Below are 24,687 nucleotides of genomic sequence, written 5' to 3'. Positions count from 1 at the left end.
ACTAGCCCCCCAACACGCCACGATTACGCCGCCACACAAAGCGGCACTGTCGCCTAGGGCTTTATCATGCATTTTAATTTTTTTTTCGGTCGGAGGGGGGGGGGGGGGTGTTAAGGTGTGTATAAATTCCTACTGTCGCCGAACGGATTCGCTCACGGCCGGCTGATATCGTTGATGCTAGGGGGAAGGGATGGAGGGCGGGCCGTCGCCCTGACCACTGAGGGACCAATGACAGGTGCGGAAATTCTCAGAAAGCGGTTCGACAAGCCGGAGACTTAGCCTATCGTATCCACCGACCATCGTGACTAGCGAGGTTAGCGAGGTGCTAGCAAATCACACATTGCGATACGGCTTTGTACGGTTGGTACAGCGGCCGCATTTTCGTAAGTAGCGGTCAACGCCACTATTTCCTCTTACAAGTGCTATCCTTCGGTCGCTGACAGGCCCATGCCTAAACCATGAGCAAATATTTTGTATTTGTATTTATTTTCCACAACACCAATACAGATTTGCGGAGGGCGAGTGGGGAAAAAGCGGCTCATAACCGCTTGACCAGCCCCAAAACCCTTAAATAGGATGCAAGGAAACGTCTGTAGGCGAAGTGGTTATTCGCAAGTTCAAATCATGGGTGCGGTGACTGCGATGACCACGCGGTGACCACGCTAGGCGCAAAAGAGCTTTCGGGTGCGGTGGGGGCGGGGCGTCAATGCAATCAATGCAAGTTTTAGCCCTACACGGTGTTTGGTCATCCCTGTGATTTCGCCAACAACACCCTGTTTGTGTGCCAATGACTTAGCTTATTGAAAAAAAAAAAATCAAACAAACAGACACATTGGTTAATGATGGTCGGGATAGGATATACGGGACGCCCCCAATTTCTGAAGCTCAAGTTGTCCGTCTCCGGCGCAGACTACGCCGCCGATGTCGTCGGCCGGCGCCCTCCCGCTGCGGTCGAAGGCGTCGGCGGTGCCGACCGGTTTCGGCGTCGTCGACGGCGTACGTGGCAGATGAGTCGGCGGGCGCCGTCTGCCGATGGGAGCTCCCCCGCGCTCCGTCAGCCGGCCGCCTCGCCACGGGTCAACAGCTGTTTCGGTTCGTTTCTTTCCTCACAACTCGGTACACGTGAAAGGGGCACATTTTTAGGACAAGCGGGCAAAGCACCTGCTCCGCACATACTACATCACACTGACCGAGGCAATGCACACTCCCGATGGAACAAACGAATCGCGGGAGTTTTCAGGAACACTCGCCTACGCTGTTTCCGTCTTAAATTTGTGCGATTCCTCATAATAATAACATAACAATAATAACTGTTGGAATTTTACGCCCCAAAACCACGATTTTATTCTGAGGGACGCCGTATTGTGGAAGGCTACGGAAATTTCGACCACCTGGGGTTCTTCAACGCGCACTTAAATCTAAGTGCACGGGCCTTTAACATTGCGCCCGCATCGAAATGCGGCCGGGATTCGATCCCGCGACCTTCGGGTCGGCAGTCGATGCACCATGGCAACTAGAGCACCGTGGCGGGTGTGCGATTCCTATGTCGATAAGAAACATATTTATTTCAGACAAGTACAGCACAGTTGCCTAAGGGATCGGCGTAAAGACAGAATGCCTGTCAGAGCGCCGATCACCCGCATACACACATACGAATAACCAGTCAGTGATAAACGATCAACATAGGTTGGGAAAGAATCGTCGCCATTTTCATAAAAAGAAGTTATGCCACTAGACGAAAAAAAAAAAAAATTATATACAGGCTGTCTCACACATAGGGGGAAACTCTGAGCGCATTGCAATGTGCTTAGAGTATTCCCCTAAGTGTCAAACAGCCTGTACATACATGGAGACGATTTGCACACAGAAGCACAATGCCTGATACAGAGCTATCGCATAAGAAAAAGACACAGGTGTAGCATATGCGAGCATACGAGAAGGAGGGGAAAGTAGCGCGACGTTGGATTTTGGATTTGTAGATGGATAGGCATGCACTAACAAGCCCAAGCCAGCTAGGCTATCATGTCGCTTATAGCGTTCCGCGTGGTACCCGCGCGTGAAAAAAAAAAAAAAATAAAGCCATGTTTCCGTTCGCCTTGGCAAGATCCCACGTATATAGTTAGTTCAAACGGGACTTTTCCCAGAACACCCCGCGCGAATCCTTACCGATGCATGCGGGCCAGCTTTCGAGCGCCAAGGACATCGCGACACATCAGCGGGGAAACGCCTCTTTCTTTCTTTGTTTCTTTCTTTCCAGACTTGAGCCCTTCGTAGGCAGCGCCGCTCTGTCTACTAATGCCGTTGAATAACTGCCCCACCATACTGCATAACTCCGGGTCGACCTTCGTGCGCGATCCAGTAATCCCGCTGTCCATGGCCACCTCCACTTTTGTTTCATTTATTTATTTAGCGTGCTAAACCCGAAAGGCACCTTGGAAGCGGACCAAGTTTTTATTATAGAGAGCAAGACGGGCCGCACGCAGTGCGTTGCAAACAGGCCACAATGCACCGCCTTTGCAAGATCGACGGCGACAAGGAGTCTGCTCCGGACGACGTTTCTTTTTTCTTTCTTTCTCTAAGTAATCTTTCTAGAGGCCCCGTCTCGAACGCGCTAGCCGTGACTGCCAACTGGCAACGCTCGTTGGCCAAGCCAAGGCCGAAGCCACCTCCAACGAGTGCGGCCAAATCGAGTGCCCCCCTCCCCCCTCTCCCGCCACCATTCCGCGCGTGTTATACTATCACCCACTCTCTTTACTATACCCACTGCTGTTCGTCGTTCACAGCCTTTCTCGCTTGTGCTGCCCTGCGTTCTCGACGTGCCTTTACCTTCAGGTAAAGAAAGGTCTCAGGAGATGAGGAGTGCACGAATAAAAAAAAAAAAAAAAAAACGAAAGGAGAATGACAATGACACGAAGGTTAATTAACGAGGACTGAGCGCGGTTGGCTACGCTGTACTGGGATAGAAGGAAGGCCATATGTGTAACATATAGCTACATGTGTAAAGAGCTATATCATATGTGTATACATATGTACGCGGAAAAGCTCCATAAGACGTTGTTGAATAAAAAAAATTAATAGTAAACGTGCAATCCGAATTCGTTAAAACATCGCACAGTTTCGCTTGATAAGAACATCGTGAGCGTTGGCACCGAGAAATCGTAAGAAACGGGAACGTGTCAACGACGTTCTCTCAACGACGAAGGCCGGGCCGACAGCCGAAACGTCAAATAAAGCTCCTTTTCACTTATGCGTCAAATCAAACACCCTGTTTTTTTTTTCTATTACTACCGGACCCAGCGACACCTTGTCCACGAATATATATATATATATATATATATATATATATATATATATATATATATATATATATATATATATATATATATATAAATAACATGCCCTCCCTCACCTTCTTTCTCACTATTACTCTTCGTTCGCTTCGGCCTCCCATCATCATCATCACCCTCCTCCGCACCCGTCACTCACCAGCTGTGCAACGCAAGCGACAGAATATTGCAACGATTTTCTTTCTTTTTTTTTCTTTCAGCCCTTTATTCGTCGAAGCTTTCGGCAACGTCAGCTCCGATACTCCTTTCGAAAGCCACCTTGCGATTGCGTGTCAGGGCTCGCCTTGCCAAACCCTCTCCTCCTTTTACGCGCACGAATACTTCTGCCGCGGTGCGGTGTGGGCCGTGAATAAAATAGGAGAGCGACACGGCTAGCGGAGGCAGCACTATTAATGGATACCCCAAAGTGTCCGCACTGTATGGTGCCGAGCTTTACCGAAAGCTTCGTTTCGCGTGTGCCCAACTAGCTTGTCGACGAGCTTTCTAAGAGCAGCGCGAGAAAAAAAAAAAAAAACACAGAGACAAAGAAGACACGAGCCTCTTTTTCGCGCTGCTTTTCGGAACTCAACCGAAGTTTTATCGTAGACAAAAACTGCGCAACGCCGAACCACCGAGGCTCTCTTCTCAGGTGGTACACAAGCTCGCCTAAGCTTCCACTCGTACCTAAGCTACCACTTCGAGAGAAACGCTCCCGTCACGGCGAGATGCTCTCAGTCCCGCGACACGGTGCTAACAGTGCTCTTAGGACGTCGGACCCCACCAATTCAAGTGAAGGGAGGTGGGGGGGGGGGGGGTTGAAAGCGGGAGAGAACAGGTATTAGCGTTGAGGAGACGACAGGATGTGTCGAAAGGGTGCCCGAGGTGAATTTAGCCCCGCAGTGGCGGGCGGCACGGGCTGCTGCCGCTCACCGCCCGAGTCTTGGAACAGGGCATGTAGCCTATGAACAGGGTCGCGTGGTCCGCGTTCTCGGAACGCGTTGACTACGATGTCAGACTGATGCCACCAAGGACACGTCATCCGGTGCGCTGCACACTGTAACGGCGACGGAAGAAGCAGTAAAGTGGACAGAAGCAGTAAAGTATAAAAGCCCACCCACCGCGTCCTAGATATGGACGCCGTTCTCTTCTCCTGGGTCCGTATTCGCAAAAACGTATTCCGCTAAAAATTGTCGTAACAGAATATCTCAGCCAACAAACGATGTGGGACGCATCGTTAGTGAAGCCAGCTGTCCAATGGGGAACCGCACTTCCGAAAGAGAAGTTTTGCGAATTCAGCCCCAGACCTACAGGTCATCTTACGCGCGTTCTTATACGGATCTCGTTGGACGGACACGAGAGCACGTGCCAGCTGAAAAAAAAAAGTGAGAAATTGAGAGGGGTATGGCGGATGAAAGAAAACTGCTTGAGTCGAACGTGTTCCTACACGCTTCCAACTCGGTGACGCCCCAAGAACAAAGAACGGCGTAGCAGCTGCTGCTGTTAGAACGCGGGGTTGGGAAATTTTCCGAGCCCGGCAAGGAGCACAAAAGAAGACCTGAGAACGATGGATGTTCTTATCAATATCGGCACTTGAAGCCGATACGTAAGGCTATCACGATTCGTACTTTGTTTACCGCACCCTCGAAATGAGGAAATAGATAAATAAAGAAAGAAGTGATAATTGTCTGGCTTTTACATGCCAGAACCACGATATGAGAGACGCCATAGTGGACGGCTCCAGAAATTTCGACCGTCTGGTGTTCCCTAACGTGCACCTAAATCTAAGCACACGGGCCTCCCACTTTGCCTCTATCGAAACGCGGCCGCCGCGGTCGGGATTCGATCCCGCAACCTTCGGGTCAGCAGGCCAGTACCATAACCACCAGACTACCGCGGCGGGTAAAAAGAAAGAAAGAAGTTCGCAGACGTGCGGATGTCCGCTCCGCATGTTGTGAACTTTCCCTACCGGCTTTTCTCCATTCCTTTCGTTCCTCTGCCGCTATTCCCTGTATTTCTATGGCAGCGTGGCCTTCGAACTTTTGAATGCCCCTGTACGAAACGCAGAAATTTTGGTCTGTCTTTCTGTTTGTCGGCACGTCACTCGATTGAGTCACCCGGCCAAAGTTGAACCACTTGCCCAAGGGCCAGCCATCTTGAACGGCCGACTAGGTTCATACTTGTGTACATTGTTGATCAAAAAGTAAACATTACGCATATCTGAGGCTCAACATCACTATAGGTAAGTATTAGGTGGTGTGTTCCTTTAATAAAAAATACATAAATACGTAATTCTAGAGACCCTAGTTTCTTAAGCTGCGCTGAAAATGCGACTGCGCTGAAACTTGCCTTCCTCCGTGCCCTCTGCACGAGCTCATTGTTGTGTTTCGGGGCGCCGCTCTGGCATTCCTGTTTTACCCAGGCGACGTGTAAATAAAAGAGGGTGTGGAGAGTACCCGTTGAGCGCGGACGTTTCTTCTGCTTCGGCACTTCGCGCCAAACCGCGTGTTCGGGCTGGCTGGCGTCCCCGCCGGTCGCGTTGGTCACCGCCGGTCTTCGCCTGCTGCTGCGCCGGGACTACCAGCCCGCAACACAGCACTCATGTTTTTTCTTTGTAGTTGTCTTTTGCCATTGGCCGGCTGTGATAGCTAATCACACGTCGAGCATTAGAATTTTCGCATAATGGGAACAAAAAAAAAAGAATGCGGGTAAACAAGCTCGAGTCGAGTTATCTCGACTCGTTCGGGTCGAGTTCATCGTTAGCGAAGCTAGCTAGCGAGTACATAGAGCAAGTATCAGATCCACAGCGACGACAACCCTAATAATTCGACGTCCGCGCAACATTAATAATGGTTGCCACTCAAGTGTACTACAACACCGAAAACAGCGGCAAGTAGCACGACTACGCCCACGTCCTCATCAGGATCTCCCAGGCATCATTTCGAGCGCAAAAACGCAGGAGGTGCATATACCACGCTTTTCGTGTACGAGTAATGGGTAGCGACTACTATTACCGCCATCATTACCATTTTTTTTTTTTTTTTCGGGAACAGCCGGGCGGGCGGGGCACGTCGTAAACTGCTTCGCAACGCACGGGGCGGCACAAGGGCGTAACGCGAGGAGCAGTTAGAGAACCATCTAGTCGCCGTCCTCGACGTGCAAAACGCGTCCGAAAATGCAAATTAGCTTCTCCCCACGCAAACGACGCGACCGATGATTCTTCCGAGAAAAGGCGCTCGCCATTCCACCACCAAACTACGATACAACGACGCATGCTCGACGGTAGGACGGCAACGAGGTCGCGCCTGCGTGAGGAGAGCGAAGAAGGGGTTGTTTGCAGCGGGCGAGGCAGCTAGCAGCGGGAGGTCGTTTTCAGTCCGCCAGAACGTCGGAGTGACGACCGCCGAAACGAGGGCGGCATAGCAGTCGTGCCCGGCTCGAAGTATGGGAGTTTTTTGGCTAAGTGAAATGCATACGCGGACACGGAGGACGAGAGAGAGAAGGGATAAATATTACAAAAAGAAATATTCAGAGTTCTTCCATTACTGTGAAGGAAGGAATCCATACTTTCAACCATACGTTATGTATGTACGTGCGTGCGTTTGTATATATACACATGCAAAATTGAACAAAATTTAGGGCGGGGAGGGGGGCGGGGGGTTTTAACCCTCCAGTGGCTACGACAATGGTGAACAAAAAAAAACAAAAAAAAAACAATGAAGCTTTCCAGCAAGACCAAAATTCAAGCACAATGGCGGTGCGTCCTGTCCTCTCTACAATTGTTACGTGCAGCGTAGTGCTTCCCGTGCTCGGCCATGGGCGGGCTAGTGGGACTTTTCCCCACCCCTCGTCGTGCATTGGCCACACTGCACGCTATAGCAATCCTTCCGAGGACGGGAGGTCCCGCCACTGTGCAAAGAGAGACACCACACTCAAGCATTCCGGTGTTTCTATCGCGCATGACGCGCATTATCTCAACAACGGCGGTCTCAAAATGAAATCCCGTAAGTACGTAATAACCCCCCCCCCCTGTTTCGAAAGTACAGAAATTGGCATGACATTCGTTCGCTATGCAAGTGGTCTTGCCTTTGAGGCCAACATGTCCAGGTCATGAGGCCATGTCGGCGAAATCATACACCTTTACGTCTACTTTTACGCCATGTCGACTTCATCGACGCAAAAAAAGACGATGGATTAGTCGAGTTGATCGGTAAGCCGTGAATTGTTGTCCTACGCGTCTTTTGTCCGCGACTAGCCATATACACCTGCGCTGCTAATAATAATAATAATAATAATAATAATAATAATAATAATAATAATAATAATAATAATGTACGGAAGAAAGAAAACGAAAACGTGCTTATACGCATGCCCAGAGATACGTCGAACATGGACAGGTGCCAGTAATCAAAGGCGAAAACGCAAATCTCTCTCATTTATTGTTCGCATAAACTTCGGGTAGAAAACAATAAGAACGGCGCTGTTTTTTTAAGGAGTGCGCACGTGAACAAGAAATAATGAATGACCATTTTGTGTACTACATATGTGTGCGTGTACGTCTTCGTTCTCTCGTCTTGCGTGCTTTGAGCTCACTACAATTACGAACCATTGGTAGCAACTAGCCAAAACTAGCAACTCCCTTGACCGTACACGCATTACTAGTGTGCAAATGTGATCACCGTACACCTGCAGGGAGTAGCAAGCCAGGAGAGAAACCAGGCTAACATATCCGGTGTTACCATTAAAAATTGACGTCTGTTGCACAGAACAGCGCTAAAGTACAGATGCGTCGTGAACTACGTGGCCAAGTATGTGGTTATCGAGAAATATGAACGCTGCTACGTGGCCCTAGCCTTTCCCCTCCCAGACAATCTTCCCGAGCCATATTCAGTACAAAACGAACTCCTTCACCCCCATTCACAAATTCATCTCTGGGTTCACGAGGCGTAACGCCCCAAAGCGACTCAGGCTATGAGAGACACCGTAGTGGGCAGCTTCGGATAATATCGACCACGCGGAATGCTTTAACGTGCACTGACATCGCACGGTACACGGGCCTCCACAGCATTTCGCCTCCATCGAAATGCGACCGGGCTTCGATCCCGCGACCTTCGTTCGGGTCAGCAGTCGAGCACCATAACCACTAACTAGACCACCACGGCGGGTAAGCATTTCGACGGAGGTGAAATGCTAGAGGCCCGTGTACTCAGATTTAGGTGCACGTTAAATTAACCCCGGGTAGTCGAAATTTTCGGAGCCTTCCACAACGGCGTCCCTCATAGCAGTAATGTCGTGGTTTTGGGTCGTAAAACACCGACATTACTGCGCTCTTCTTTCACGTCCGCCTCGTTCTACCGGAGTCCTTTTCACTACGGCGCACCGCAGTGTTGGGAGCTGGCCGCCTCCAACGCAAGCAGCGCCCGGCGGGCCCCCGAAAGGGATCGATAAATGCGCAAAGCTGCCACAGCACAGGCACCGCGACTGCACTGACGGCGGCGAGCGGCAGAACACCCCCCCCCCCTCCCCCCCTTCTCGTTTCCCAACCGACCGCGCTCGAAGCCTGGAGCAAGCACTACTTCCCGCTGTCTTCCATCCTCCTCGGTTTGCGCCGCTACAGTGTGATACAACGATAATGAGCACGACGCAGAACGACTCCGCTGCTGACTTAACGCTTGCCCGATCCACGTCCTTTATCGGGCCACAAGACCCGGGGCTTCTACGGCGTTCAAAGCGCCAAGGTCGTTCCGCGGCCTTCGAACGTCCGACGCGCGCTCCTTCCCTCCTCGGCGCATCTACACCACTGCGAAGACGACGGGCCGCCGGCAAAAAATGCTTTAGCCTACAAGCCGATACGCGCGCTCGCTCGCTGCCAAGCTCTTCGCGTCGGAAGCGACGGGCGCTTCAGCGAATGGCGGCGCGCGTTACGAACGATCATTTTGTTTTACACGCGTCGGCCGCTCGAATAAACGGCGCGAATAGCGCGAGCTAAACCACGAACTGTGGTAGAAACTCATCCCGCATTGAAGTCGCTAAAAAAAAGTGAATAGGCAGTTTTAGAATAGGGTACGCAAAGATAGCATTCGTTGCGCACGCACGCTATTTACCTAACTTTGCGTGGGTACCCAAGAGGATTGCGTATGACGCATGCGCAGTGGTGACAAAGGCTAACGCAAAGCTTTGCGCACTGTGTTCTAAAACCCACTAGTGACTGTGGATACGAAGAAGCGTTTTAGTACCTGGGCCCCCAAAGTGCTTGCGTACGCAAGCCCTTGCGTTCCTTGGTGCTCTTTTTGGGTGCGGCTGTCGAACACACGAAAGTGGGGAGATGTACAATAGGACGCAAGAATGCGCGCACCCAACATCTAGGGCTACTCGGCACTGAAACACCCTTTTTATTTATTTTTTTTTTTTTTTGAACCAACCATTCAGGGAGAACGTCTCGGCGCCTCAGAACGACGTTGGGAAAGGTGGGACAACTTGAAGCGTGAGGGCGAACAAATGCGTCACATTCGCGCAAGGAGGCTACGTGCCTGTGTGAGGAAAAAAAAACTCGCTGAGCTCCGAAAGTGGGGAAGCACGCACCATCTTTTTTGCAGTGTGCGGAGTCGCCGCCGCCGTGTCACGCTTTCCGCCCGCAGCAACGGCGCTTCATCGCGGAGCTGATAACGCCACGCCAGCTCAGGTCTAACGAAAGGTCGTTGCTATTCACGCAACAGAAACGTAAAACGTTTGAAAAAAAATCTGCACCAGAGGACGAGGAGGGGACCGAACGAGAACTCCGTTAAGCTCCGTTCAAATGATGCGTATCTCGCGTGTATTAATTAGGTTCGGCGGGGCTGCCGGCTGCGGCGCGACGATTCTGACGCGAAAGTGAAAGTCCCTGCAATCCTCTCGCCCGTGTTATCTCGTCGGTGGAGTATTCTCGTTCAGCATGATAGCGCTATAGTGGTGCGTGGGGTTCGAGAGAAACGGTTTATAAGAGAGAGCAGCCGCGGTACACCTAACGCACCGGTGACGAGTATGTACCACTGTCTGCGCTAGCGCGGTTTATAGTATAAACTAGGTAATCAGCATGGTCAATGGTGGGCCAGGCTAAGTGAACACCACCCGCGCACGGTTTAGAAGGGACAGCGCTACATCTAACGCGCCGGTTACGGGTACTAACCACTGGCTGTGCCAGTGCGGTTATACTAGGTAATCAACGTGGTCAGTGATGAGGCAGGAAATGAAGAGATCGGCTATTGAACATTACCCGCGCAGCAAGGAGCGCTAGAGAAGAAAAGTCCGCGCGGAAGTACTCGCCTGTTTCCGCTTGGCGGCGTCGGGGAACTTGTCCTTGAACTGTCGCAGCAGTGCGCGCATGGCGTCGGCGTCCTCTAGAGGCTCTCGGTCGTCCAGGAGCAGGTACTTCCTCCAGCGACCCGAATCGAAGCCCCAGTGGCAGGTGCGCTTCTCTCGCGACCCGTGGCCGTGGCACACAAAGCGGCGCGGCGAGTAGAACAGGCCGCAGTCGCGGCACCGCACCATGGACGTCTCCAGCCACACCACACCGGAGGCGCCGCCAAAGCACTCGTGGTACACGGGTACCCCACCCCCGACCACGTTGTGGTTCAAATCCGAGGCCGGCGTGCCGGCGTGAAGCAGCGCCGCGCACAGTCGCTCCGCGTCCGACTTGGTGATGAGGCCGCAACTTGGCGCGCTGGTCGGTATCACGCCGGCCCGCTTCAGGACGTCCAGCTGCTCGGGGTTGCATCGCAGGCAGAAGATGTGCAGGTCGGTGAACACGCTGTTGATCTGCGGCAGCGACAGGTCCGTCAGCACGGTGTTGAGGATCTGCGGCAGGCAGAGCCGATGCTCGCCGCCCACGGTGAAGCACGAGATGGTGTTCCACTCGAGCTGCGTCTCGTCGCGCTCGCTGCCGTGAGCCTGGTCGGGAGGCGTGAGCAGCGGTGGCTGTTGGATTGCCGGCAGAGCGGGCGCCTCGAGCGGCTCGTCTTCGTCGCCCAGTCCGCCCGGATCGGCGGCGGCCGAGGCCGCCATGAGCGCGGGCGGACCCTGCAAGCTCGACACGGCCGACGCCTGGTAGCTTTTGAGCACTCGCTTCAGCTGCGGGGTGCAACCGCCGATGCCCCCGGGGGGCGCCGACGTCGTCTGCGCGTTGGTGGTCGTCGTCGACGAGGCCATGGCCGCAGCACCTTCGGTGCGGTCATGGAGAGCCCGCATCCAGCGCCGGCAGTTTGGGCCGCGCAGCAGCGGCGGCCGACACACGCACCACGCTCATCGCAGTCCGTCTGCTGCGCCGAAGAGTGCTTCCCCACACCGCCGCCACGTTCGGGGAGAGCGCTGCAGTCGCGGCGGTTTGGCTCTTACGTCGGGCGCGCGCAGCCCCCTCCGCCCGCGCCTTCCCTCTGCGCTGCCGCAACCTATTTGTTTGTGGCAGTGCCGCTCCTGCAGCGTACCGTACGTCGCTTCCGGAAAGACGACGTAGCCTAGCTAGTATCCTTGTCCCGCGCACAACACACAATTCCAGCAGTCGCGACAGCTGACGCACTTAAATCACCGCAACAAATGTAGACGCCGAACGTAGTTGCTGGAACGCTGCACTGTCGTTTCTGCCCACCTAGCAGCACCGCGACGCGCTACGGTGGTTTAAAAAGTTTGTCACACACACTTCAGGAGTAACTCCGCACGAAAGTGAAGCACGACGTTCCGATGTATCCCTCCGTGGCCGACGTGTACCGCCAGATGCCTCAGTCTCCCCGGACTGGTTGTCGGTCGTGCTGCAGCAGCAGCAGCAGCAGCGGTTTCTTGTTTACGTCGCCTAGCAGACGGCGGCGGCTGCACTTCTCCTCGAGAGGAGGTAGAGGAGAGAACTGCTAGCAGCCGACGCGCCACCAGCGGCAGCAGCAGCCGCGCGCTGCATGAATATACAAGCAGCAACGATCGCGAAGAGGAAGAGGAGGCCGTTGTAAAGAACGAGAGGGACAAGCGGGGATGGCGACGTCAGAGAAAACACCTAGACAAAGCGAAACTCCGCAAGGGAACAAAAAAATACACAATTCGGCGCGGAGAAAAAAACGCAACCAGCTAAACACAAGCCCCGCCGCCGTTCACGCCATCCGTCCGCGCGCGCGGAGAGGGGTGAAAGAGGCGGGCTGTTCCCGCAATCAGCAGACACCCCCGTGCCGTTCCTCCAGCAGGAGTGTTCGTTGGCGAGCCTTTTGTGCTTATTTACTGCCCACTCCTCTTCCTCCTCTTCGTCCCGGCTGCAGTCGTGTCCTCCTCCTCTCCCAGTCGGCGGCGGCGCACAGACGCCAGACTGCGCTGCCGTGTTTTGTCTGGCTGCCAAAGCGAGCAGGCCCCAGCAGTATATGCGTCACGGTCACGTGGGCTCCTGACGTCGCCACCGGCGCGCCGCCGAACGCCGCCGCTTCCTCTCTCGCCTGCCTAGACAGACGCACAGACGTACGACCTTCAGAGCGGCCCCGCCGCTTGCGTTCCCCACGCTGCAGCCCCCCACTCGCTGCGTACGCTAGCCGCCGGCGCTCGCTATGCAGGCGTTCGCTAGCGCTCGCAGACGCCGCCGCCGTCGCATCCGCCGCCGGCGCACCCTTCTCCCGTCGGTTGCGACTTGCTACGGCGACTGCTGCGAAGACCTCCTCGCAACAGCGCGCTGTCTTTTTCCTTTATCGTTACTCCTCTTCCTGGCTAGCCAGTCGCCGACGTCGCTCCCGCTGGCCTGCCCAGTCGAGCACTCTTTCCCGACGCTGTTTTTATTCAGCGAGCGTTTTGATTTCTCTCTCTTGTCTTTCGTGCCACGCTCCCGGAAGACGCAGCTTTCGTTTCGTGGCCGCTCGTTTTCGGACGCGCGCGCGCATAGCGCCGTATCTTTCTTCGCACGTCTGGGTGCGGTGGACTCTGGAGAGAGGAAGTACAGAAGGGGTGAGAATTTGCGCTGGGGCAAAGCGCGTCTCGGCGCTGGACGGCATGGAATTAATGGGCTCCCCTGAGGAAACCGGAAACGGCCGAGACGAATAAAGTTTGGGGAAATCCCCAAGCCTCATTTTCGGTCCGCTCTTTGCTGCGAGTGAACTTGTTGAAGTCGAGAGCTGTGTCGCAGTTTAGTTTGAGAGAGAGGTCGCTGGTTTTGCATAAAAACACCGAAGAACGTGGGCAGTACCGCTCTGTCGCTTTCTTCTATTTTCCTTTATCACCCGACTCCTTTTTGTTCATTCTAAAGGAGGGTATGTCCAACCTAGAAACGGTAGCGAGGAATTAAAATACAACATTTCAATGTAGCCCGTATCCCCGCGCGGATATAGAGTGTTCTGTTGCCTCGACCGACGTCCATTGCAACTTGTGAGGAGCGTGGCGATGTCGCAGTTAAGCAAGCTAGCGCTTCTAAAATGTTTGGGTCAAATTTGCGTCGTTTTGGAAATAGGCTGAGCTACCTTTCAAAAGTCGATCGCTTTTCAATCAATCAATTCTATTTTTCCTTAAACGAAAGGGAGGGAAAAACGTACATTTTTCTACCAGTTAGCGCCAAACTTCTTGAGCAGTTGTAAGAAGGGGCTGAAATAATGATAACAATATTAGTGAAACGTAGGAAACACTGCTTAGTCACAGGAAAGGTAATAACGTTTACATATTAAACACGCCATCTTATGCCACGAGGCGGCTTGCGAATGCAGTGCAACCGTGCGCAGAAACCTTACGGTGCATGCAACTAAGCTGCCACGTTGACCCAAAATCGACCGGGATTTCACACTCGTTCTGTTCATTGATAGCTAATCTCCGTCGTTTAATTCGGTTCTGTTAATGGCGTGATAGTCATTTCAAAAACCGAAGCCGCCATCTCCGCATTTGCTAAATCGGGCTGCCTCTCGTTTTCGCGGATTCGTTCTTGCGTGCTCTTGCAGTATTGAAACTAAAGGGTTCGAAGTAAACTAGTAGTTTTTTTTACTGACAACAACCGCAGCAGACTTCGGAATTTGGACGATAGTCCGCATAATGATTATGAATTCGCAGAATCTCACGAAATCTCTCTCTTTTTTTTTTAAATACTGTGTTCAAGGGTTATAGCTGCAGAGTTGAGGTCGGCCAGTGCTCAAAGCATAACAATGTTCCTGACCTTTTTGTGGAAAGGTTTTGTTTCGGGTATTGACTAATACAAGGTATTGACTAATATAAAAAAATATAAGTATTTCAACACTACAAACATGGCCAGCAATGGTGACGTATTGCAACACCACTGAATATTAAAGCACCAATATATAGGACCAATTACTGCCAGCAACTCGCACTGGATACGTATAGTTTGTAATAGGAAAAGTGTTCTAGCTGACGCCTTCATTTCACGCTATTACTTAGCCACTCGCAATGCGAGATACAAATATAACATACCCCGAAAGCCATAAATTAAAGAAAAGCGAATTCATAAAGCTTGTTGTTCGCAAGGGCCCTTTGCCATTGGCTAAATGCCTCGGCTAATAATATGTGCAGCAACATGATTGGTTAAAACTTTCTCTAACAAAAAAAAAAAAAAAAAAGTCGGATTACTTGGTGCGGCATGACCCTCTGGTATACAGCAACTTTCATGGGATGATTCGTCCGGAGTGGCATGTTCGTTGTAGCCAAGTGCTTCAACATCTCGTTGCCGAAGGTTTTCGAGAAAATCTGTGTTCCGATTCAAACGTCCAGCCAGATAGCTGTACCGACAATGAGAAATTGATGTGTCGCTACTTTTCGAGCGCCGACCTGATGACGCGGCAGTCCAGGATCAAAAGTGGAGTTGGGAAGTTCGGTTCAGGATGAATCTGCATGTTTAGGAAAAATAAAATGGACCACATATATGCAGAGAAAGGTTCGCATGAGCATATGGCCGCGGCAATCTGATCAAACGGGCACATTAAAGAAAAAATCAAACAAAAGATTAGCCGACATTTAAAATCAGGCTTTAAAAGGTGTTTTGTCATTGTCATTTAGTTGGGTTTAAGCACGTTATCGTTTCTAGATTCCAAAACCTTCATGCCTTGGAGGGTGTTTGTTATCTCATGGGTAACACGCTTGTCTTTGCGGTTATAAGGAATTTTGTTGCGAATAACAGCGAGAGTTTAAAATATGTACAACGATAAAATACCTCGTTCAAAGACCATCACGATGCACGCGGAAATAAGTTACACGAGGATTTGGCGGTGACAGCTAAGAGAACTTATTAAAATTTTCTCGCAGTCCGTTACCACTTGTAGCGTTCCTAATAAACAGAACAGAACAGCATTAAAGCTTCACTATGGAAGTGGCTTCCATCTTGTTCTGCTTAATTTACAACTTCATCCTCCTATTCATGTCTGCCCCCGACCCTTACGCTCCTTCATCTTCTGTCCAAAGGCTCATACCGCTTGACCTTTCGCGGTTTCCTTTAATAAGCCCTCCTGGGGTAATACTTGAAAACGTTTCTTATTGAAGCACATTCAAGTGAACCGACTGACGTCTTCCTTCATGTGAGGTTACGTAAATATCTCGACTAACTTGTTGTAGGTGCGCCAAGATCCGTCGAATCCTCCAGATTCTGGGCTATAATAATAATTATTGGTTGTTTAACGTCCCAAAACCACGATATGATTATGCGGGACGCCGTAGTGGAGGGCTCCGGAAATTTCGACCACCTATGGGGCGATCGGAGATCTGTTCGTTCCGCTTGTTCGTTCTCCTGGGGAAGAACAAGCGCGCTGATTGGCTGAAGCGGGAGATGCCACTCAAGGCCGGGGGGTGTCGCCATTTCTTTTTCTTTGCTTGATCTTTTCTTTTTTGGTGACGTCATATCGCGTCATAACGAGTAGGGTGATCGGAGATCTCTGTTCTGCGCCGTTTTTCTGCACCCATTCTGGCGGCGCACGCGATTAGCCGAAGCCGGAAAAAACCACGTCTCTGAGGGGCGTAGCCATTTTTATTTTTGCTTGATCTTTTATTTTTTGGTGACGTCATACCGCGTCATAACGAGCATGTCGTCTGCTACAAACGAACTGATCGCGAGGCCGTTCGCACGCGTTCTCTCTAGTGAACAAACGGCTTCGCACGGCATGATGCGGCGGTTGCGGCTGCCGCAACAGCTGATTTTGAGAAAATGGCGCTTGCGACGTGTGCTTCTTTTGCGGTTGGAGGTGCGAGATGCGTTTGAAGCCATGAGCGAGTGCGGCGTCGCTTTCAGTTCTCGAAACGAACAGTGCGAATGAAATGAACGGGCCTGCTGTGGTCTTACGCGCAGGGACTTCTTAGTTCAAAAGCGCTACCAGATCTTGCCAGGTGTCGTCCCGGTCCTCACTCGTGAACGACGGCCCCAGCGGGCGCGACGGCGTAGCTATCTGTGGGTGCTCTTTTATAAAAGCCAGCAGAAACTCCCTTTGACGATCCGACACCCGGGAGCCAAGCCAGACATTCCGGTGGGACGACATTTTGAAAAACTGCGCCAACCGCTACTTTTCTTCTTTTTTTTTTTTTCGCGTGCGCGACTTAACATAGCAAGCACGTTAGAAAAACTAACACCAATAAATATCAGCACTCAAAGCTATTGCTGTTTCAGAAACTGCTTGAGCTTGAAAAGAAAAACAATATCTTTTCGTATAACAACTGTATTTATTAGAAGGCGAGAAACACTTCGTTTTGAAATATTCGGTCCCTTTGCCGAGGACAAACGATGCGCGTCTACTTCCGGAAAGCTCGCCGCTCACCGCTTGACGATTGGGTGTCCTTCCTCTCGGCGGAAGAGAGCTGCGGACCGCCCACTTTTGTGACGTAACACCGACAGAACGAACGCGGAACGAACAGAGATCTCCGATTCCCCCCCCCCCCCCCTCCCTATAGGGTTCTTGAACGTGCACCTAAATTTAAGTACTCGGGCCTCAACCATTTTCACCTCCATCGAAAATACAGCCGCCGTCTACCCGCGCCGGTGGTCTATAGTGGTTATGGTGCTCGACTGCTGACCCGAAGGTCGCGGGATCGATTCCCGGCCGCGGCGGCTGCATTTTCGATGGAGGCGAAAATGGTTGAGGCCCGTGTGTTTAGATTTAGGGGCAACGTGGTACAAATAAAGCCTCCTGGAAACAAGCGTGGGTGGGACTTCATAGCGACCTTCAGCAAAGAACAGTTATTCAGTGTCTTCCCATAATCTCTTAGTTGATTTCTTCGGAGTTTTCTGTATTGTTTATTACCATCAGTCTTCACGAAGAATCTGCATCGGTTAAAGGAGTACTGACATGAATTTTAAAATTTTTCGGGTTGTTGCTCTAAATGAAAGCACGGGTGTCGAGAACCCTAAAGAGAGTGTCGTGGTGCCTGGGGATGCATTGCATATATTTTTAATACCGCTTCTTTCAACCAGCAGTTTCGGTTTCGAGAGGGCGGCTTCATAGTGACGTGTCAAGTCTGCCCGTGACGTCACGGGCAGACTGCAACCCACGAAATATGCACCTGCTGTCCTTTGCTGTCAGTCGAACGTGGTTCATGATGAGTGAACTGTCGTCCAGTGCCTCCGACAGCGATTTCTGTGATTTAGGCTGCATGCAGAACCCAGATTTCGCAAACCAAGTGAGCTGACTTGAAACGTCATAGGGCTCTCCATGCGGTGAAGCTGCCTTGCAGATGCTGGGAGATGAAAACTTTAAAATCAAACTTAAATATTTATACGTGTTTCCCAGATGCGGTGTGGGGAGAGCGTTAACAGTATACATGCCAAGGAAACCAAAAACGTCCGTTTTGCTGCACTTCAAAATCGTGTCAGTACTCCTTTAAAAGGGGTCCCGGTTGGTGGAAGATGGTAAGGACAAACTTTTGCAAGTAATTCACCCATCTAGCGATACGTCCTTTAGTTTGGGTCATATTCAAGAGGTGAGTGAGGACCTAATGGTCGATGAACAAAGTGGACCTCGGACCTTCTAGGTACGTATACGGAAGTACTGAACTGCTTTCAGGACTGCAAGTGCTTCCTTTTCAGTAGGGGTGTAGTTAACTACAGGTGGCTCGAAAGTGTAGCTGTAGTAACCTGCTACGCAACTATAACGTGATTCTTCCACGCAATAAAAAATCGAAAAAAAAAATCGAGCACTAGCCAGCACCTTCGATTCATTCTTACCCTTTAGGGTATGGAACCGTGAGACAACCAAACACCCTTTACATGGCCGTAAAGGTATCAAATGTTTTCGTGTCGGAAATGAACCGAGTTTCTCGGACTTCTGCGTTCGGTTCGGCAACCCGTTCGCGACATCTGTAGTGTAGCCGCCCCCACGGAATATTTCGCTCGGCTTCAGAATTCCTTTCATTTCTTGATCCTTTCTTGAGCTCCCACAAAGCTTTTTCTAGACATACTGGCACGCGACGCACCTGGCTGCTCACACCACTCTCTTTGGAGTGCACCTTAAAAAAAAGAAAAAAAGAAGAAGACAGAGAGAGAGAGAGAGCGGAGAGGAACGTTCCTCGATGGTTGGATGGATGGGACTGTACCCTTTTGATTGGGTGGCGGCTCACTCCACCTAGCCTCAGGACATGGTGTATTACTAATTCTATGCAGTGAAGGTCTAAATGCCACTCATGCCTTCATTTTAGCCACAAATAAGATAACCTCCCCTTCATTGCGAAAATGCAGCCCTATGGCTTCGAACTTCAGGGTGAAGCCCTCGACAGAAAAGTGTCAGGTGTTCAGCCGCTGAGCTACTTAAAACACACCTGTCGTAAGCAGCCACAGCTAAAAACGTTCGTCAAAAACTATCTAGAGAGCAGCCGGACGACAGAGAGGTGGGGAGGCGAAGTCAAGTGCAACCTAAAGTTACCTAGAGTTACTGTATATGCTACCTAAAGGTAGCATATACAGTAACTCTAGGTAACTGGGTTACTGTACTGTACTGTACTCTATAGGTTACTGTATATGCTACCTAAAGGTAGCATAGAGTTACTGGTAGTTAAAGGTAGCATAGAGTTACTGGTAAGGTAGTTTAGAGTTACTGTATATGCTACCTAAAGGTAGCATATACAGTAAATCTAATGTGCCCAAGAGGCTGCCGTGAAAGTAGCGCACGTGTCATATTCCGACGTCTCATCCTTTTGTGAAGAGGACACGCTTGTTTTGATCTCGTGTACCGCCAAAGGGAAGCTATAAGCAGAATCCCTGAATGCTTTGAAGGACTCCTTCAAAGTGATCGTTGTGACTGGAGGCAGTCCCGGCGAACAGCATGCGTGCTCTTCCCGACAGAACGTGGTGTCCTGTCCTCTCCTCTCACCGCGTTCCTTTGTGCTACAGTGACTTCTGTACGTATACCGTAACTAACAGGTTTAACGCTTCAAACACGACTTCGCGGTGGAAGGGTGCCTGCACGTGCCCAGGCTAGCGTATCCAGGTGGCACTGCTGCGCCACGTTGAAAAACTTCTCAGTGGCTTTGTGCGTGGGAACTTGAGGAGCAGTGCGTCTTCGGACAACCGCACTCGTTGCAGTACCCCCCAAAAAAAAAAAAAGAAAAGAAATAAACAAAAGTGATGTACTTCAGGTGCAAGCCGTTCATGCTTAGCCGTTACATTCCACTGTGCACATACGTGCCCTTCCTGTCCATTATTCCTCCATCACCCACAGATGCGACCGTTGAGGTGTTAAACAGTTACAGCGCTTGCAGGAACTTACGGAGATTTCGGTGGCGGCGTCGTGCGCGAAAAACCCGGCGCCGGCGAGCGTACAGAAATGTGGCCCTCGAAGGTGCGCCGGTCGCATGCGTATTTGTACGCGCCGTTTTCCACTAATTGATGTTCTCTCGTTCGCGGGCTTGTCGGTGATCAGCCGTTTCCAATACGGCAATCTGGCCTATTATCGAGGTGACTCGTCACAATCACGCAGCCACATTTCATTGTTGCCTGGATATGAACGCACGACGGTCGTTGTTGCCTGTAGCAGCTGAAGTGTTGCGTTGCCAAGCACGTGAATGAAGGTCCGATTCCCGGAATGGAGGAAGGAAACAGTTCGGAGGGAGCATTGCGCAATGCACAAAAACATTTCTGCAACTATAACGTGGTCTTGCGCTGCCTCAAAGATCGAAGGCACCTCTCCTGGTTTTGCCTTGTCTGCGTGATCGGACCCCGTTTGACCAAGCTACGACGTCATGTGATGACTTCGACACAGCGATGTCATAATGACGTCACAAGTTTTTGCGATCCGTGACATCATCGTGACGTCATATGGTGACGCCATCAAGTGATGATGATTTTTTGCATCACTTGTCTCCGACGCCGCGGGACGCCGACGGTGAAATTTCGCGTTTGAGGAGGTATTTAAGGCTTTCGCCTTAAAGAGAACAGTAGTACATCAGGAAACCATACGCCAAGCTTGCCCCCATTTTTCCCTAGGGGGCATTTTTTTTTCTTCCCTCCTTTTAGAACACCAGTGGGAGGCTCTGCTGGTGACGCAAGATCCTGACAACGATTGGTGAACAGGGCTCGGGCGGCGGCAACGAGCCATGGCTACCTGGAGTGAGGAGGCCACACACCTTAGGGCTGAAGTACAAAGAGCCCGGTCATAAATGAAGTTCATTTCTCTCTCTCTCCCTCCTTTTGTACATATTTCATCAAATAAACAACCAGTGTTGGCGGTAACGCGTTACAAGTAACGGCGTTACCGGCAACGCGTTACTTTTTTCGGTAACTTAGTAACGTACTCGTTACAATTTCGAAACTGTAACGAGTAACGTACTTTACGTTAACATTTTTCGGTAACGTGCGGTGTCACGTTACTCGTTACTTTTTCATCCTGTAGGCGCCATTTTCCCAGAGCTCGCCCCGACGAATTCTTTTGTCGCAGCGTCGGACTGCTGTCGGTCAGCCAGGCATTGTCAAAAAAGCCTTCGCGGATTCGCTTGTCGCCACACAAAGCTTGAAGAAAGCCGCGGAATCCTCCATGAGAAACTGTACGGACATGCTTTTCGTGGAAGTGGATTGTAGCAGGTGGATCGCTGGCACCTGTGCCTTTTCGTGCCCGAAAGACGTGGGGGAAACAAAGATCTACCCCGAAAGGCTGCGACAACATAAAAACGACGTCCGGAAGTTCGAGTGACAGTGGAGTACACTCGGCGAGCACAGCGTGGTGAACGAACACCGCATCGAATTTGACAACTCCCGCGTCGTCGGCTTAGAGGCCAATTACTATTAGCGGCTTTTTGTGGAATCCTGGCCCATCCAGGAGACAGCCGGTAAAGCCAGCTGGTCTACAGGTGCGCTGCCGATCGAGAGTCTGCCTCAACGAAATTCGGCACATCATGGAGAATAGGCGTGACCCCATGGCAGGAAGCAAAGCCTGAAAAAGAATGCGAGTGGGACGCGAAACGTCGGATCCGGTTGGTGTGCGGCGTGACCACCCTTACTGCGCATGCGCACACCCTCCCCACACACCTCCTTTCCACTCCCCCTCACCATTCCCCCTGTCCTCCACCCTCTCCCCTTTCTTCTCTCCGCTCACTCTCCACTTCCCCTCCCCCTTTCCACTCTTCCTCTGAAACGCGGGCTAGACATGCCGAATAAACATGAATTCGTTGCGAATAAACATGAATTCGGTGTTCCAGCTCATATTAGATGCGAAGTATCTTAAGGCGGAGCTCAATCCGGTGGTGGTGGTGTGCGGCGTGACCACCCTTACTGCGCATGCGCATACCCTCTCCACACACCTCCTCTCCACTCACTCTCTCCCATCCCCTCTCCACCTTCCCTCTCCCCTTCTCCTCTCCACATTCCCTCTCCCCTCCCCCTCTCCACATTCCCTCTCCCCTCCCCCTTTCCACTCTTCCTCTGAAACGGGGGCTAGACATGCCGAAATTCTCTCCTGCGCAACGCCGCGATGAGCTCGAGCGCATACGCGTCCCCTCCCCTTCTCTCTCCTCTCCTACGCTGGCCCCCTCTCGCCCGCCTGTCGACCGCGTTCCCCGCTCGCCCTGTGAGAATTAACGGCCAGGCTAGATGGAAGATACGACGCGCGTAGCGTCCCTCTTCGCGTTCCACGACGCGAGGTCGTAGCATGCCCAACGAACGCCAACAGAACGCGATCGTGCAAGTGCTCCGGCTTCGCATCGGCTCATGGTCCCCTTTAGCGGGAGATGGTGTAATTTTTTTTCTTGTTACGCACAAAAAAAAAAACTAATCTTTTTACTCATTACCTTGGTTGGCGTCCCTCTGTTTCAACCAAAGCCTCAACCGCGGTTAAGCTAACTACGGTTCGGGCTCACCACAGTTACAGGTAGCTACACGGCAGACATAACGTCGCAGTTAGACTTCTAACCGTGGTTATCGCAAACGAGTGATTCCACGAGAGATCGACACGGATCCGAAAATGTATATTTTAGATCTGATTGGGTATTTAACATTTTGTGCACATAGCACCCAACAGCCCGGAAAGGAACTTGGTTTTTTTATAACTGCATAATTTACGAGGGAGAAAATATCGAACATATTGGGACGAATTTGATTAGCTGTCGTTCTCGAAAGTTCACGGCGATGCAAAACACAAATATTGCCATTAAGAAGAAGACAGTCTGTGTATGAAATGTGTGCGCAACAAATAGTAAAGTAACATTGCTTGAAACTTGTAGAGCGAAAAAAAAAACTATTTTTGAAAAATGTCCAGATATGCGAAATTTTATTAAAGTTGCTACAACGTTGATAAGGCTTATGAACTTTGTTTTGAAAATAAGTTTTGCTTCTTTCTATCCGCAAGTGCGGCTAAGTTTCGCGAGCGAGGCTGATCTTGAACACCCTCACATAAACGCTCACAATTCTTGCGGTAATTATACAGGTTAAAGTGAACAAAAAATGTTTATGCACAGATATTTTTTTTTTTCCGTGACTAGGTCATTAAAGCATTTTTTTACTACTAAAAAATTTGCGTATCTATTTTGCTACTAGAAGCACGTAGTTAGAATTACTGTAAATTTCTTGAGAGAGTTAAGTAATGATTTCTTTGCGGATAGCGATGAAGATTAAATCTCATATTGTGTATAATCTCACATTGAGAAAAATGGATTCACCATGTGCCAGAATCAGAAGCCATCACACGAAACTCTACAGGCAATTATAAGCCACTATATAATTGCTAAGATCTGGTACATTTGTGGAAATAATCCAACCCATACTACACGCCTGAGCTTTGGGAGCGAGCCTTAGCCAGCCTTACCCTCGAAGACCAGCGCCAGCTCATAGCGAGGGCTGTCGACGCAGCGAAAGCCTATGGTTTAATAGAAGGGGGAGACCATCCCGAAGACGACGCTTAAATATTACCGAAATAAAGATGTTTATTCTCTCTCTCTCTCTCTGTTTAAATCAGCATTTTGGGTATAATCATTGTTTGGGTTAGAAGTTGTATGTGAAACATAAATTTGGGGTTTAAAAAATTCTTATTGAGGGTTCCTGCAGCAAGGACACGTTGATGAAAATTTATGATTGCGGAGTAACGGCAGAGGTAACGTCCGTTACTTTTTTTCGGTAACGGTAACGCGTTACATTTTTTTGTAGGTAACGTAGGGCGGTAACGCGTTCCTTTTTTTATAGTGTAACGAGTAACGTATTTAGTTACTTTTTTTCAGTAACGCCTACAACACTGGTCATGCGCGGCGGCGTTCGCACTCTAATCTGCACACCTTCCGTCTTTCCGCGTACCTGTTATAACCGCGCGTACGCCATGCAGTTAACTGCTGCTCATGATAACAATGGCAATGACATCGACCTTATATTCAGTTACACAGTGATGGGGAGAGAAGGACAGAGAAAAAGGTCCAAGCCATGGCTTCACTGTATCTCGCCGTGGAGTGGTTGTTTACAGTGTTGTAGGCGTTGCTGAAAAAAAAAGTAACTAAATACGTTACTCGTTACACTATAAAAAAAGGAACGCGTTACCGCCCTACGTTACCTACAAAAAAATGTAACGCGTTACCGTTACCGAAAAAAAGTAACGGACGTTACCTCTGCCGTTACTTCGCAATCATAAATTTTAATCGATGTGTCTTTGCTGCAGGAATCGACAATAACAATAATTTAAATCTGAAATTTATGTTTCACATAAAACTTCTAACCCAAACAACGAATATACCCAAAATGCTGATTTAAGGAGTATTACTTGCACAAATATACCGGACGTTAGCAATGGTATAGTGGCTTAACGTTGCCTTTAGAGTTACGTGTGATGGCTTCTGACTGACACATGGTGAAGCCATTTTTCTCAATGTGACAGCAAAATAGATGCGCTAATTTTGCAGTACTAAAGAAATGCTTAAATGGGCTAGTCACGTAAAAAAATATCTGTGCATAAACATTTTTTGTTCACTTTAGCCTGTATAATTACCGCAAAAA

General features: G+C 50.4%; 1 protein-coding gene across 1 annotated transcript in view; it reads right to left on the bottom strand.

The window, feature by feature from the left end:
• Positions 1–12,185, bottom strand: part of LOC119389899 (ski oncogene) — a 151,609-nt gene extending 139,424 nt beyond the window's left edge. Inside the window, exon 1 of the mRNA XM_037657317.2 lies at positions 10,626–12,185. Within this exon, the coding sequence (XP_037513245.1) occupies positions 10,626–11,546 (921 nt within the window). The 5' untranslated portion in view covers positions 11,547–12,185. The remainder of the gene's footprint in view (positions 1–10,625) is intronic.
• Between the last annotated feature and the right edge of the window lie 12,502 nt (positions 12,186–24,687).

This window comes from Rhipicephalus sanguineus, chromosome 4 (assembly GCF_013339695.2).
Source record: "Rhipicephalus sanguineus isolate Rsan-2018 chromosome 4, BIME_Rsan_1.4, whole genome shotgun sequence".
Taxonomy (NCBI): Eukaryota; Metazoa; Arthropoda; class Arachnida; order Ixodida; family Ixodidae; genus Rhipicephalus; species Rhipicephalus sanguineus.
The sequence above is the reverse complement of the archived record's forward strand: the minus strand, read 5'-3'. Positions and strand labels throughout refer to the sequence as shown.